Source organism: Corvus cornix, chromosome 3 (assembly GCF_000738735.6).
Source record: "Corvus cornix cornix isolate S_Up_H32 chromosome 3, ASM73873v5, whole genome shotgun sequence".
NCBI lineage: Eukaryota > Metazoa > Chordata > Aves > Passeriformes > Corvidae > Corvus > Corvus cornix.
The window spans coordinates 11,386,685-11,402,206 of record NC_047056.1 but is presented as its reverse complement, the minus strand read 5'-3'; the positions used below and the strand labels follow the sequence as shown (position 1 = coordinate 11,402,206).

The 15,522-nt window shown below is 45.8% G+C and overlaps 2 protein-coding genes across 3 annotated transcripts in view; both read left to right on the top strand.

Annotated features, from left to right (window-relative positions):
* COMMD1 (copper metabolism domain containing 1) overlaps nt 1-11,084 on the top strand; it is a 62,137-nt gene extending 51,053 nt beyond the window's left edge. For both annotated transcript variants that reach the window (XM_039569792.1, XM_019292798.3), the window contains exon 3: nt 10,942-11,084. In XM_039569792.1, the coding sequence (XP_039425726.1) occupies nt 10,942-11,049 (108 nt within the window). In that variant the 3' untranslated portion in view covers nt 11,050-11,084. The remainder of the gene's footprint in view (nt 1-10,941) is intronic.
* B3GNT2 (UDP-GlcNAc:betaGal beta-1,3-N-acetylglucosaminyltransferase 2) overlaps nt 1-15,522 on the top strand; it is a 74,328-nt gene that overhangs the window by 32,333 nt on the left and 26,473 nt on the right. The window lies entirely within an intron of this gene.

Sequence of the window (15,522 nt, the reverse complement as noted above, 5' to 3'; positions counted from 1 at the left end):
TAAGAAGAAAAGCCCAGCTCAATGCATGCTGGCTGCAGGCATATTTTCAAGCCTTTGGTACCCTGCTTATGTATTTTTAGATGAGCAGTTCTGCCCAAAAGCCAGGGACTTTTCACCGTCCATTTAAAGGGGTATTTGCTTGTAATTCCAAATCTGTGGCATCAGTGTGCCAGGGGCAGAGGATTAGTGGTTCTGCGAGGAGATGGGGATGCTGCTGGTGGTGAGGAGGGCCTGTTGTGCCAGGCTTGTGCTCTGCCTTCCCTGGTGGTAAAATACCCTGGAGCAAATGGATGCCTGGCATTGCTGCTTGCTGAGAACATGGCCAGGAGAGAAGGGTTCAAACAGCTGCCCTTTGAAAATTACTTCTGAAAAATGTGATTCTCTGGGCACAAAACATATTTGCTGTAGCTGGGTTGTGCTGATCTCAGAGCTTAGGTGCAAGAATATAGAGACTTTTTGAAATGAGACTTTTTGAGGGCATTACCTGTTGCCATTAAGAGACATAAATCAACAGAGGATTTGTGTGGCCTTTACTCTCCACTTGCAAAACTTGCAGCAACCAAAATAAACACCTTTGTAATTTTAGTTCAGCTCTGGGTGTTGATGCATTTCAGCAGCAGGCTCTGCACACCCCTCATGTGCTCTTGTTTCAGGCAATCCAAGTGCATTTCAGACCACAGGGCAGGTGTGCAGTGTTCAGAAAGGAGCAGAAAAGAGGGGTTTAAACAATTCTTACTCCAAAATGCTGATTCAGGGTAATTCTAATCTTTGGTCTCTTCTCTGAGAAAACCAGGTGTGGTCTTGACTGAAGAATGATTGGAGTGGAAAAGCCAAGATCCTCTGGCCTTTGCCATCAGCAGGAGCCAGCATTGTCTGCTCTCATGGAAAATAAACTGGTTTAGGGTTATAGAGCCATAGAATGGTTTGGGTTGGAAGAGGATATGCATAGAGGATATTAATTTCTACTCAGCTTTTATATTTGGTGTAATACTTTTAGGCAGGACATTAATGGATTCCTGAGTCATTTATGTAACAGATAAACATTAAAGAGCTGCGGGGGAGCAAGAGAGATCTGTTTTGGGGCTGCTGCAAGCCAGTAGTACTCTCAGCCAGAATATGCCAGAATCCCAAGTCACACAGCCTCCTAAAGGTCAGGAATTCTCTGCTCAGGTTTTCACTGCATACTTTAACTGTGGGATTATTTTTAAATGCAGATTGTTTTAACTGTGTTGATTGTTTTGGTATAAAAGTAATTCTTAGCCCGGGAGTTCATTCCTGTTTTCCTGCCACTATTTATTGCAGTAACGGAGAGGAATGTGGTTGACACTGATTGGATTAAATGAAAAGTTACATTCAAAGCGCTGAAGTTTCCGTGTCCTTAGGAGTTAACCACGTGCACAGTCTTGGTGATACCCTGTAACAAAAACGTGCCCCAGTGGCAGGAGGGAGGGTTTGATGCTGTGATAAGATACTTCCTGAAACATTTAAGAAAATGGTAAAGAATAACATAAAGTAGTTGAAACTTAATTCTGAGAAAGTGGGGGGGGGGGGGGGGGGGGGGGATGATAATGAGGGATGTTTGATTTTAATTTTTTTGCCATGATGAATGATTCCCTTGTTAGGTAATAGGTAGATTAAAATGTAATGAAAATGAATTCCAGATCTAAAGAATGTTCTCACTAGAAAAGCTTGATTTAGTGTAAAAGCAGATGTATAAGTAAGGACTGTCTTTTTCTTAGACTAATTTCACACTGCAATTAAGTGCTACAAGATTGAAAAAACAGAGGCTAGCCTGGGTATGTGGAGATGAAACATGTCTAGGGAAAGCTGTAGACTGATATTTCAGCTCTGTGAGCAGCCTTAAAAACACCGACCAAACAAAATACGGCGCAAGGAAACAAGGACAGCTGTCAAACAAGGTAGAAAAATGCAGATCATAAGTGAGGAAGGGCATTCACCCTCTAAGGTCCCCTGCAGAGGGCTTTGAGAGAAGAACACCTCACCTTGCAGTGATTCCACTGAGAGACTCTGTTAGTGAAGAGCTGACACAGCAGGCAGGGCTTGAATAAGTGATGATGGAGCTTTCTCGTCGCTGGTACCCTTGTGAGAGAGCCTGAGCCCTGCCAGAAATGTAGTTTTTAAATAGTTTTTATGTAGTTTTCCATGTAGTACATATAACTATATAAACTACATATATATATATTCTTATATAGTTATATATAGTTTTTATTTTAAATTTAGTTTTTTAATACATGCGTTGATTCAAATCTCACAGTGATACAAAGGCAATTTAATTTTTTTTATGCTGGCTTTATGGGTTTCTCTGCACAGTTTGGTGAAGCTTGACAGGTATCACTGTCTTTTTTTTTTTCCTTTTAAAATCTCTTCAGTGCTGCCAGACATCCATAGATGTGCACTGGGGCATCCACAGGGAGAAAGATACATACAAATTTAAAATATATTTCACTCTTTCCCTAAGATTGCATCCTGTGACAGACACTGGAATTGCATGGTATCCCCCGAAGCTTTCTTGTAAAAGAGGGGAAATGCTATGTAACTTTCAGTCTAATTTCCAGGTTTTGGGTAATTGGGAGCTGGGAGCTGTGTTTGTTACAGATTTAAGGTGATTCCCCATGAAGCTTTTCTGAGCCATGTCCCACATGGAGTCTAGACCAGTGATGACCAGTCTATGAGGATAAATTCAGATGAGATAGAAGTGAGTTTTTTTACCATGAGGGTGGTGAAACACTGGCACAGGGTGCCCAGAGAGGCAGTGGGTGCCACATCCTTGAGAACATTCAAGGTCAGCTTGGAAGGGTCTTATTGAAGATGTCCCTGCTCTGGATGGACCAGATGACTCTAGTTGGACTAGGTGACCTTAGAATGTCTCTTCTGTCCCAAACTATTCTATGATTTCTAAAAACTGACCACAAACCCCTAAATAAAGCCTTCATAAATTGTCCCATAATAAGCCTCAACCTTGAAGAGTCACGGCTCTCTGGAGTTCATCTCCTGGTAAGGATCAAGCTGCCATGCCTGCAGGACAGGAGAAGAGCAGGACTTTCCTCCTCGTAGTCACACGAAGTGAGATAAAGCTCTGCAACCCATCTGCATGGAGTATCTGTGAACCATGTTGAGTGCAAGCAAAGTTCGTGCAAAGAAGAGCTGGAGAGCAAATGCATTTCTTAGTTAATGATTTTAGCTCTGTTTACACCTTTGTTTAAATAGCAGCTGGCTCAAGACCCAACCAGAGTTGCATACCAGGGTCCCCAAGACAGTGTCATTAGCCTAAGCAGGTTAATTGATTTATTTAGCATGCCATTACACCTATTTGCCTCAAGCCAGTCAAGCAGCAGAGGAAAAATGCTCCTGTTAAAGATTAAACGTTCCACACTCCCTGTTTTAGGGTTTGAAAGCGCTCGAGCTCAGCTGTGCTTTCAAAGATGCTGGAATTCAAATGGAAACAGTCTTGATGTGCTTTCTTGGACAAAACAGTGTCTGTAGGGGCAGAGAGGAGGTCGGAGGAGTGTCTGTTTTTGCATTATTTTTTAGAAACAGTTTAGATACAGAGATGTTTCACTTTTCATTCCTACACCAGGAGTTAGATCACAACACTTTTCTATTTCCTTGTCTCAATTCCATTCTTATCTCAAGAAGGCAACAGTCCTGCCAGTGCCTTTGGTTGGGATTACACAGCCCTGTATTTAGTGGCCTTCAGGTATGTGGTAGTTTGAAAACAAGCCAGTGGGAGGCACCAAGTCAGTATAACAATTTAATGGGGAAAATTAAAGAAAAGGGAAAAAGAAAGACTTAAAGGAAACACTGGTTCAAACTGACAGAGTCAAGATCCAACCTGAGTCCCTGTTAGGCAGGGTGGTGGTAGCAGTCTGGTAGAATGGTGGCTGCAGTCCTCTGAAGCAGTGATACTGTAGAAAAAAAGAGTCTGCTCTTCCTCAGAAGGTCCAGTGGTGGCTGAGTAGCTCCTGTCCTCTGGAAATCCAGTGGAAAGGGTTGTCTCTGGTGTTCAGCCTCAGATTATATCCACGATGGGATGCTTGGTTCCTCCCTCTGGGTGGAGCATCTCACAATGGGGTAATGAGTCATGAGGCAAAGTGTTGATTAGGCTCATTAACAGAAGATAGTCCAGAGGGAGTTATCTCTGAGTCATGGGGCAGGACAATGATGGGCAATTAACAGAAAGATAGTCTGGGGGGAGGAGGCAAGGAAACACTGCCCCACCTGATTTCAACAGCTGATGAGGATGGCAATAGAATACACTGCAACCCAGGACAAGCTATGACCAAGTTACATAGCCGATATTTCCCGTGCCAGGCTGGATCCTTCCCCAGACTGCTCTGCCCATATCCAAGATCAAGACAATGAGGGAAAAAAATATCCTGGAGGTTTCTCCTTAAATACCTATTTTTCATATAGGAAGTGCTGTGATGCTGGGGGGTTTTTTGAGAAAAAAACCAAAACATGGTAAGCTCAAGGTTTACTGCAAGGTCAGAAGGGTGCTTCTTGATGCCCTCATGAAAAAGAATTGTCTTAAAAATTTAGGAACCTCTGAACACCTTAGGTAGAGATTTTGTCCAACAGCTCAATTCCAAGAGGATTTAGCCTAATCCAAGCATGTTCCAGAGTGGAAATGCAGCATTATATAGAGTTAAACATCCACCACTCTTCAGTGAGGGAGAGCCATGAAGGGTGTTCTATTCTGTGAAGCTCCTGTGACTGCAGCAGATTTTATGGGGTAGCCTGAGTCTCAGGAAGCTGAAGATGTTGTAAAAGGGTGTTGGAGGAACCAGGTGAGCAGGCTTAGCAAACAGCAGTCGATCAGGTAAGGCCACATAAAAAGTCCCAGGTACAACCTTGCAAAGAGTCATCCATGAATGAGAGTGAAATCTGCATTTTGTCAGCATAAACAGGTCCCTTCTTTCTGCATTGTGTTGGTACCAGCAGAATTGTGGCTTTCATAACCTTTCCTTTCTGACCACAGCGAGCTGCCCTCAGTAGTGGAACATTTGCCTCCCCTAATCAGCCGAGGGTTTGGGCTGAGGGTTGTCCACAGTGGATGAGCTGTGTCCTCACAGCATCTGGGAACTGCAGTTAGGGCTGAGTGCTCCTTCCCTGGTGAGCAGAAATCACAGATCACTAATCCCAAACCTGTGCTGGACGTCCACCACTCGTTCACTGCCAGCCTCTGCGTTTGCACACTGGGGTACAAGGGTTTTGAGTGGAGCAGTGGATAAATAACCCCTGGAGTGATGAGTCTGTGCAGGGGCAGCACACAGGGCAGGGCACTGTGGCTGGGACGTGGGGAATGCATAAGGTCAAAAACCAGAAACGGGTACAAATCAATGTGATTTTCTTAAAAAATCAAAAAGAGAGAAATTGGAAGGTTTATAGAAACCAATGCAAGTTAATATCACCAGTCTGAAAACAGCAGAGCCGTAAAGGAGGCATAAAAGGCTTTCATAAAAGTGTTGTCTTTTTTCTTGTTAATTATTAAGAATAATGTTGTTCTTGTTAGCTCTTTGATGTGAAATATGTAAAAGCTACAGAGTACACTACCTTCTAATTAGTTATACTGATTAAATTATGGTTTGGGTTTGTTTTTCTTTAACACTTCCTGAAAAGAAAGCTGCACCTCCAAAAGGCACAGAGAGCAGCAGGTTAAAGCACGTGCATCTCTGCATCCATAAATGCTCATTTTTCATGTAGGATATAAAATATGAGGTGGACTGTTTTCAGAAGGCTGATCATGTAAAAGGAAGGACATTACATTTGCTGTACAGTATCAGGGACCTGCTTTTATCCTCTGGAATTGTTCTGTTTTCTGCAATCCTTAATCTGTGATATTACAGGCTTGATGTTGCATTAAAAGTATTAAAAAATCTGCAATCAAGTTAACTTTTTTTTTTTTAATGGGGATGTAATAATAATTTGCTTAAGAGGTTCCTGGTTCATGTAATACCAAAATAATGGAGAATTAAAAGGCATTTGCAGCTACAAATATTTGTGCTTTATTTCATACAGTATTATGGAAATGAATTGCACTTTACATTAGAGTTTTTGAAGGGCATGATTGTAGATATGTAGCAAAAAATAGCTTTGAATTGAATCAAAAGTAATGAACTTGCTATTGTCAGAAATGTGGGAGTATGAAATCAATGGATTGCAATCCATTGCATTTTTTGAGGAATTACCTAGATTTTGCTGTCATTATCATATCCCCCAGTATATCTTGCAGAATATTAATGAATATAAAAATAACTTCAGAAGTTTGCAGTGGAATCACAATTGATGCAATGTGATAGAAGAATCGATGCAGCATCTCACACTTTTGTCATTCTGCATTGGTTTGTGGCAATTTTCTGTGGTTTTTTTTTTCTTTTTACCATTTATCAGATGTTCCCAATATGAGAATCTAAATGGCAAAAATAAATTGCTCTTGTAAACACCTGACATGAAATATTTTCACCCAGTGGAAGTACCCAGTTCAAGGTCATATTACTGTGATTTTTGAAGAAGGAAATATAAGCTAAAATCTGATGCTTTTCTTCTTTTTGGGTCGTTCATGCAAGATGGATGTTGTGCATTGTGACATTCCTGCAGCAGATATTTGCATGGAAGAGGGGATGTGAGAGAGCTCTGCACATGTGGCAGGACAGGTCCCTCTGACCCAGGCAGCCCTGGGGAGTCACCTGGGAATGGTGTGCACCAGGTGTCAGGGAGAGGCCACCCAGAGAAAGGTTTGGAAGCAAGTTTATCGTGCAGGGGTGAGTTTATCAGGGTTTGTTTTCTGCCATCGGGCAGCACAATACCAAATTCCCACAGTAATGAGTAAGTAAGAACAGTCTGCAGTGAAGGAAGGCTTTTGTGATAGAGCTTGGCAGCATCATTGCAAAAAAAACTTTTGGATGTGCCTTTCCCAAGGAGAATGTGTCCTTGCACTGCTGAAAAGTGTCTAATTTCCATTTTGAATTTCTGGTTATGTTCAGATTTGGGGGGGTGGGGATAATTTCTTTTCTCTTGCCTTTTTTGGAATTGGGGAGGGCATTTGGATTTTTTTCCAATTCCCCCCCCCCCCTTTATTTTTTCTTTTTTTTTTTTTAACCAAGATTTGAATTTCTGTACCATGCAAGCCTGTAAGCAGGCATTGGCTCAGGCAAAACCTGCTCTGGTGCTGAGCCATGAGGAGGGAGGCTCATAGTTGACCATTATTGACCAGTAATCCTCATGGACCTGCTGGAATGAGTCCAAAGGAGAATGATGAAGATGTTGCCAGGACTGGAGCACCTCAGCCAGGCTGAGACAGTTTGGGTTGTTCAGCATGGAGAAGACTCTGGAGAGGCCTTAGACCCCTTCCAGTGCCTAAAGGGGGCTCCAAGAGAGCTGGAGAGGGACTTTGGACACAGTCATGGAGTGACAGGATAAAGGCAATGGTTTTAAACTAAAAGAGAGTAGGTTTAGAATAAATATTGGGCAGAAATTCTTGACTGTGGAGGTGGTGAGGCACAGTTTGCACCGAAAAGCTGTGGCTCCACCATCCCTGGAAATGTTCAAGGCCAGGTTGGAAGGGGCTTGGAGCAACCTGGTCTAGTGGAAGGTGTCGCTGCCCAGGGATGAACTTTAAGGTCCCTTCCAGCCCAAACCATCCTGTGATTCTGTGATTGATTTTCCTGCTGAAATACTATTACACCTGTGACTTGGGATATTTACAGGGTAGCCCCTGCAGGTGTTTCATTAGAGTAGCATTTACATGGAATTAGCAAATTTGGAAGAAGTGGGAGAGTTGGCATTATCAGATAAACCAGAGTTTTTTGACACAGCAGATTGTACCTTAGCCTGTACCTAAGCCCGTGCATGCATTTTCTTTTAATCCAGAAGCAGTCTCTTAACACTTGTTTGCGAAATTAGGAGAAGAAATATCAGCAGTGGATTTATTCTGAAATGAGTATTTTGTCTTTTGTGTTTAATGAATGCCTTGGAACCAAAATGACATTTGTTTCTGCCCGTGGGTGTTGCGGGGGGGAGCTGATGTGCTGTGAATTCCCGGGCACGTTTGCTGTGTGCTGGCTCCCTGTGATGCGAGCTGGCCGCGAGTCCCGGCTCAGTGATGTCTTGGGGACCAGCTCCTTGTTTTGTTTATCCCCCACCGGCTTTTCTGTTTGCAGCCTAATTTGCTGGTAGTGGGAACAGTCAGATTTTCATCTGTGTTAACACATCTCGGGTTTAACCAGAGCCCTGCTGCTTTGATACGAGCCAAGCCCACCATTTCTGTCCAAAAAAGCAGCACTTCTGAACTCTCCTGCTTTTGTTAATAACTTTTGTTGGAATTCTGAGTTCTTTTTTGTCTCTCTTGACCAAAAAAACTGGGGAGGCTGAAAATTAATGTGGGTTCTTAATCACAGTGGAAGGTACCAAGCTGTTAGAAGGCAAGTTTTGGTGACATTACAGATCAGGGTTTTACTTACGCAAGGGGCAGCTAAATCTTTAAAACATCCTACTCTGAGGCAAAACCTAAAACGGGAGAATAAAATATCTTCCAGAGCAGTGCAATTGCATTGGCTCACAGCCTCTGCAGAGCAAGTGGCTGCATTGCTTGCCCCAAAAGGATCGGACCTAAACCCCTACAATACTCCCACTGCTCCAGGAAGCAGCTGCGTGGGTGCACAAGTCCAGAAGCACTCGGCTGGCTGGCTGTGTTTGCACACGGGCATCCGAAGCTGATGCTTTTGCACTATGTGAAGAGCGCTTTCCTGGTAATTCAAGCTGGGATAATTCCTTTACAAAGAACCACTAATGATCTTACAAGCACCACATCGAGTGGAGACGGCTTCTAAGAGTGGGTCTGGCGCCTTGGCTGGTGGCTCTGAAATGCTGAATGTTGTTGTTGGAGGCCTCCAAATCAAGTGAAAATGAATATGAATAAAATGATACGCAAATCGAGAGGGTTTTTCTGTTGTTCCAATGTAGTGGCTAAAACTTAAAAATACTATGTGTATCAAAATTGCTAGAAATCATTTTAAGTAGCTGGCCAGACTGATGCAACAGAGAACAATTGTATTTTTTTTTAAGCTTTCAATTTATGACAATTGGTTTTCTAAAAATACATGGGGGTTTTAAGTACAGAAAAAGTCGTGCTTCTCTTAGTCTCTCGTATAAATATTTTTGCAGCACTCTGTTGTTGCAGCTCATAGAAAACCTGATTCAAGGCTGGGGGCAGTTTGTGTTTCTTGGATGTTTTGTTTTGCAGCTCCTTTTTATAGCCCGGGCTCGGGAGTGAAAGGGGAGGAGGGGTGGGAAAGTGTGTGGGGACAAAACCAAGGCAGCTGCAGGAAATGGGTATCCATTCCCACACCTTCCTGAGGGCATCCAGCTTGGCTTCCCAGCCTGAAGCTGAACCCCAGATTCCAGCCTGGGCAGCAGCAGTGCTGGGCTTCAGGACTTGGAGTCAGTGACTGATTTGTTCCATTTTGGTTCTGCTTAACTCCAATGGGGCTGAATTATTTTTTAGCAATAGGAAGGATCAGAAGGGATGCCTTGTTTCCTGCTGAGGATGAGCAGAGATACCGCATTCGTCCTTCTCCTGGAGGACACCTTAGGGAAGGAAAAAGGATTTCTGTATTCCACAGCTCCATCTTATTTTTTGTTCCATTTTTCATGGGGGAGATAAACTAACAAAGCATTAAATGAAACTGAAGCTCAGTTCTGAGCAGCCTGATTTACAGCCCTCTTGGGTCAAGTTTTAACTTGGTCTACCTGAGAGTGGATAACCAGACACTGTCCAACCCACATGGGAGGGTTTTAGCTGCTTTATAGCTAAAAGAATGTTTAATGAGTGCACTTGTATGAAGTGGCAATGTCTTTGTGTAATCAAAGAGTTTTGTTTTGATCAACTCACATTCCTTTTGACTGTCAAAACCTGAAGAGGGGAACAAAAAAAAGTCCTCCTTATGCCTTAGGCTCAGGCAAAAACATCTCCTCCAAAAGCAGGCGCTTCCATCTCCTCCTGTCCACTCACATTCCCCTTGTGATTAAGCCATGAAATCAGCTTTAGCAGATCTCAAAGGTTGCATGGGCAACGCTGGCTTGATTAAATCTGTGGATGGGCTCACATGACTCGGGGTGCAGAGTTGTGGCTGGCAAGCCTGAGATGTCAACAGGAGCTTGGCCTTGGAGGTCATCCTGTGGAGGACCAGGTCCCTCATAGCATGGCACTGCCACTCCTTCCCCAAAGGGCAGGATAGAAACCAGCCCGTGGCTGGAACACACGTGGAGCAGTGAGAGGTCAGGTTACAGAGAGGAGAGCCCTTGTCAGACCTCTCTGTGAAACGAGACTTGTAATGTGTTACAGATACCTGGGATTATTTTGGTGTGGTGAGAAAAGCTGCTCCTCCTGCAGTAGCTGTTCTGTGAAAGCCTGCTCTGGACTTTTCTAGTCAGTTCTGAGGAAACAAGGATGCTCAAACTGGGGAGTTTCAGTGGGAGCTGAAGAGGCATTGGCTTTGCTGTCCCAGTTTGCAGCAGCTGCTTGACATAGGCTGATGCTGTCCAGGGCTGCTCGTGTCCATGGAGAATGGTTAACTCAGCAAGGGTCTGTGGTCTGTCTTCTGCATGGTGCTCCACAAAACCTCATGGACTGCTTGAGATCTGACTTTTCCAGTGCTTCCTAATCAAGGAATGTTGTGGGAGATACTCCAGAGTTTTGTTCACGCTTTCATATGCGGTCTCCTGCAAACACATCTTCCTCAGGCAGATCCAACCTGCTTTTTTATCACGGATAAAAATTAGCACTCCTAATCAGACAGGAAAGTACAAGAAAGCTCATTGCCAAATGGAGTTAAGCTGTCAAAGTCCTCCCCAAATGTTTCTTTCTGCACAGGGATCAAATGTAATTATTTTTCTCAAATATTGTTCTCTCTTCTTCTGTAGGAATCGGAGTTTCTCTGCCTGGAGTTTGATGAGGCCAAGGTGAGCCAGATGCTGAAGAAACTGTCAGAAATAGAGGAGAGTATGACTTTGTTGACTCAGACTACTTAATCAAATAAAGAGATTGCAACTTACAAAAAACCAGACCGTTGGTTTTTCATAATTCCTGTTTCTGCACATAAAATTGGTGGTGGTGGTTAAATCCCTATTATAACCCCAGGAATGGGCTAAATCACACTGTGAAGCTTTCTCATCCCCTCCTCCCAACCTGTTTTCCAAGACAGCGGCAACACTGTTTCCACAAAGCTTTGCATAATCAGGCCTTGGAGTGCAGCACAGCTTTTCTCTTTTTCCCCTCGGTCAGTCCTGAAGTCTTCCAGGTGCTGTAAATGCTGGGCTGGATGAACAGCAGAGTTGTGGCAGAGGAGAAATGAGCAGAAGAAACATGCAGATTAGGGGGAGCTCATGTTTATCCTTCCAAACCACGGACTTTATAGGACAAATCCACCTGTGTGAGCTCTATCTGCTTAAAGCCCAGGAAAGCAGAATGAGGTGCAGGGAGCTCAGGGAGCAGAGGCACAAGCACACCTTTCTGTACCTGTGAGCCCTGTGCTGCCAAGGATTCAGTGGTTCCCAAGGGCTGGCCAGCTTGGCTGCACCTTCCTGGGAGCCAGGGGACAGGCTGGGGGAGCAGCTCCTGGGCAGTGGGAGATGCTGGTTTTCCAAAAGGAGCAGTCCTACATGCGCAGAGCACCTGATCCAGCTGTTTGCTGGTGAGCTCTCAAAGCCACTTCTGATCTGCTTCCCCAAAGACCATCCACCCTCATCACCTTCTGGCTCTTGGGCTGCAGTGGTGCAGCCCTGGCACAGAGCTGCACAGTGTGCTTGAGGGGCCAGTCCTTTGTCAGAGCACAGCTGAACTTGGCTGCTCTCAGTCCTATTTGTCATGGTTTGGTTTGACCTCAGAAAGCCTCAGATGAAACCCAAGGTGCACGTTCAGAACATGAGTAAAAAAAAATGCCCTTGGCAGCCTGGCTGGCCAAAGCCTTGTCAGTAGAACACTTGAGTGAAGAAAGCAGCCAGAGACAGGTCAGGGGCACAGGACCTGCCCTGCCCAGATGGCTCCTGGCTGTTGCATTGCCCACATCTGTGCTGGAGCACCCAACTGCAGAGCAGCTGCTGCCCCTGCGCTCACAGAGGCCCCCAGAAGGGTTTCCAGCTCCTGCGTTTCCGTTCAGGGCTGCAGCCTTGTCAGCCTGGTCACAGCAGGATGTCCCACCACACTGATCTGGCCCAGCAGGAGCTGGTGGGGCCTGAGCAGGCCAGCACTTGTACAGAGCAGGATGGTCCTCCCGGGAGAGCTGCCTGGTGGTCCATAAAAAGGTGACAGTCGAGGCTCCTGGTTTGCTCTGTCCCTTGACTGGAAGGTGTGCGTACACGTTTGGCTGGAGGCTACATTGCTTCTTGCCATTTTATATTCGCTTCATAAGCAACCTCCTCCTGAGCTAAAATTACACTGAGGGCTTGTACCAATATAGAGATGACAACATAAAATGTTCTTGTGCCGTAACTAAAGCACTCCTCATCGCTTCTCCTTGAGAATTTATTGCTTGTGGAGTTGCCAGATTGCACTTGGATGCGAGATCTCTTCAGAGCAAGGGAAGGGCACCTTTTCCCATCTGCCTGGGCAGAAGGGGAGGCATCCCTCAAGCCAGTTTGTGCCACTGCACAGGGAATTAACATTGCCGTGCCCGTCCCGCTGCTGCCTTGTCTTTTACAGCCTCCTGGTTCTGCTCTCTTCATGTCACAGAGGAACCGCACAGCCCCCAGCTCTGTTTCCCCAAATGCCTTCAGCTGATCCTTGTCAGAGAGGAACTGGGCTGTAACCACAAACTGCTCCTCCTGCTGCTCCTGAGTCACTGGCTGCAGCGCCGCTGTGAAATGAGTGCTTTGTGATTCTCTGAGCTTTCCATTGCCTTTTTCAACTGAGTTCATTCAAGTGCTTTCTGTGTTTTAGGACATATTTTAAAAAATCAAGGTCAGGGAAGGATCATGATCTTAAGTAACTTGCACTGTGTCAAACATATTTATTGTTTTATTTTAACATGGTCAGAGGATAGGAAAATGTGCTATAAATGGAAATTAAAGAGAAACAAACTGGGAACAGATGTCAGGAAATATTATTTCATGCAAAGAATAATAAATATGTGAAATGGCTAACAAGGCGAGGAGGCTGAGGCAAAAAGTCTAGGGGACATTTAAGAAATAATTGGATACTTTCCTAGTTGATGTGTGAAGGGGTGCGTTTTTATGGGTGGATGCTTCTCTCTCTTCCTAATCCTCCCTTCCCTCAGTATCTAACAATCTTCATTTTCTTCTTGGTGGATCTTTCTAAACTACTGTGCAAAACTAAAACAACAAAAAATACCCAAAAAAAGCTGAGTGTGTTGAAGACCACACTCTGCTCAGTTCTTGGTAGTCAATGGGCAGCAAAATTGTTCCTGCTTCACCAGGTCTGATGTGGCAGGGACGGGGATGCTGTGCTTCCCCAGATGCTGTAATCCTCAGCTGCTGCTGGGACACGAGGACAGGTTTGCTCCTTGGCAGGGCCGTGCCCTCCTGCTGAGGTGGTTTGTGTGTGTCCTGTCCCTCCACCTGCCCCTGCCTACGGTGTTCCGAGCCTGCTGGCCACTTCTGACTGAACTTGGGGGGGACAAAGCCTCTGATGCCACTTTGCTTTGCTTCCTTGCGTGAAAGGCACGAGCACCCATGGCTTTTGTTGGGATTCATGGATGTCTCTCGCTCTCTGTGGTCCTGCTAAATATCTCTGTGGTGCTGGCAAATGAAGGCTCCTGTTCAGGAGAGGTTTCACATTCCTCCCCCAAAGCCCACATGTAAACCAGACTCATCCTGAATGCATGGGCAGGCAGCTCCTGCAGTGGCTAGGACTACACGTGGCCGCTGGAATCCTGCATGGATCCAGCTGAGCAGATATCCCAGCACAACCCTGTTGGCCACTGGGGCCTCATCCAGCTTTGGAGACCGCTGTGGTTCCCTACACGGCACCTGCTGCTGTGTCTGTGTGCTAAGCCAGGCCAGCAGTGTGGCACCAGGGCCATCACCTCCTCCTCTTCCTCCTTCCTTCAGGGAAGCAGCACCATGGCAGCGTGCCCCACGCTGCCAGCCCAGCCTACCAGGCAGGTATCACTTCACAGCAAGGGAACGAGCAGCCCAGCACGGCCGGAGGGGGTAAGGGAGGGACGAGCAGCAGGAAGAAGGGCTGAAGGAGGGAATCCCACCTGAGAGAGGCTTCCCTGTCCCGTCCTCCTACAGCCGGGGAAGGAGCTGGGACGCAACTCCTACCACCCTCCAGTGTCCTTAGGCTTGGGAAGCTGCCCCCGCAGGGTCCGCGCTTCTCTCTGCTTTGCTGACAGACACAGACCCCGTGCGGAGCGCTGCCCTGGGGCTGGGGCAGGCTCGGTTCCCATCAGAATCTGGGTGTTTGATCCAACCTGCACCGTGGTGCTGCGGCAGGGCAGGGCGCGGCAGGGCAGGGCAGGGCAGGGCGGCTGCTGCTGAGGCGCTGTGCTCCTGTCCCACTTTCCTGGCGTTTCCCGGGTGACAGCTGCGGAGGCCAGGGGCCACTGGCCCCGCGGTGAGCAGAGGCAGCTGCCGCAGCTCTGGCACCGCGTCCCGGTGACTCAGCCCACTCGTGATGGGCGGCCCGGCCCGGCTCCGCTGCCTCTCGCGGAACCCGCACAAGCCGCGGCCGGGTTCTGTCGCAGCCCTCAGCTTCCTTACGTGTCACCCTTCGCTCTGCTGAGGTGCCCTGCGGTTTAGTTCTGCAGCAGCTCCGCGTTTTCTGGGGATTCCTCCAAGCTGCCGCTGCCTTTATGATCCCAGGAGCTCCCTGAAATACCTGCAAGCGCTGCCGCCTTCAATCACACATTGCACAACTGGCAAGCCCCGCACTTGCTCTCTGCTCGGCAAGACCCTTACCCTTAGTATAGTTTTCTTTTTTCTTGGTCTGCATATGCCCAGAATGGCTAAAGTTTTAAAGTGTTTTTCTAGGATATCTGTATTTGAAAAAAATAATGTCTCAGGTACACCATGTTTTTCCAAATCCAAGCCAAAAAAGTGCTGTATTTCATAATGTTTTGGAAAGCAGCAGATGATGATATACTTATTTCATACTGGTGTTGATTTACTTTCTGATTATTCAGGTTGCTTAGTCTCATTTTATTTTACATTTCTTTTTTTTTTTTTTTAATTTTTCTTTCTGACAAGTCCTTTTTGCAAGTGTAAATAATAGTGTTTGTGCTCTCATTGTGTTTCACACAATGGGAAGGATTTCGCAGGAGCCCATAATCTCCACATCTTATTGTGCTTGAACTTTTTAATAAGCTGATTGATATTGAGAGGTTTTCTTTCCTGTGTGCCAATTCTTTGCTACCTATTGATAAAACAAATTGCTCACCATTTTTCTGAGGAGATTTCCTGATTTAGGTATTTGCTGACTGTTTGTAGGTGCGCAAGTGTCTGAGAAGTTTTACCCCAGGGCTCACGCTGGCCATTACATTGCTC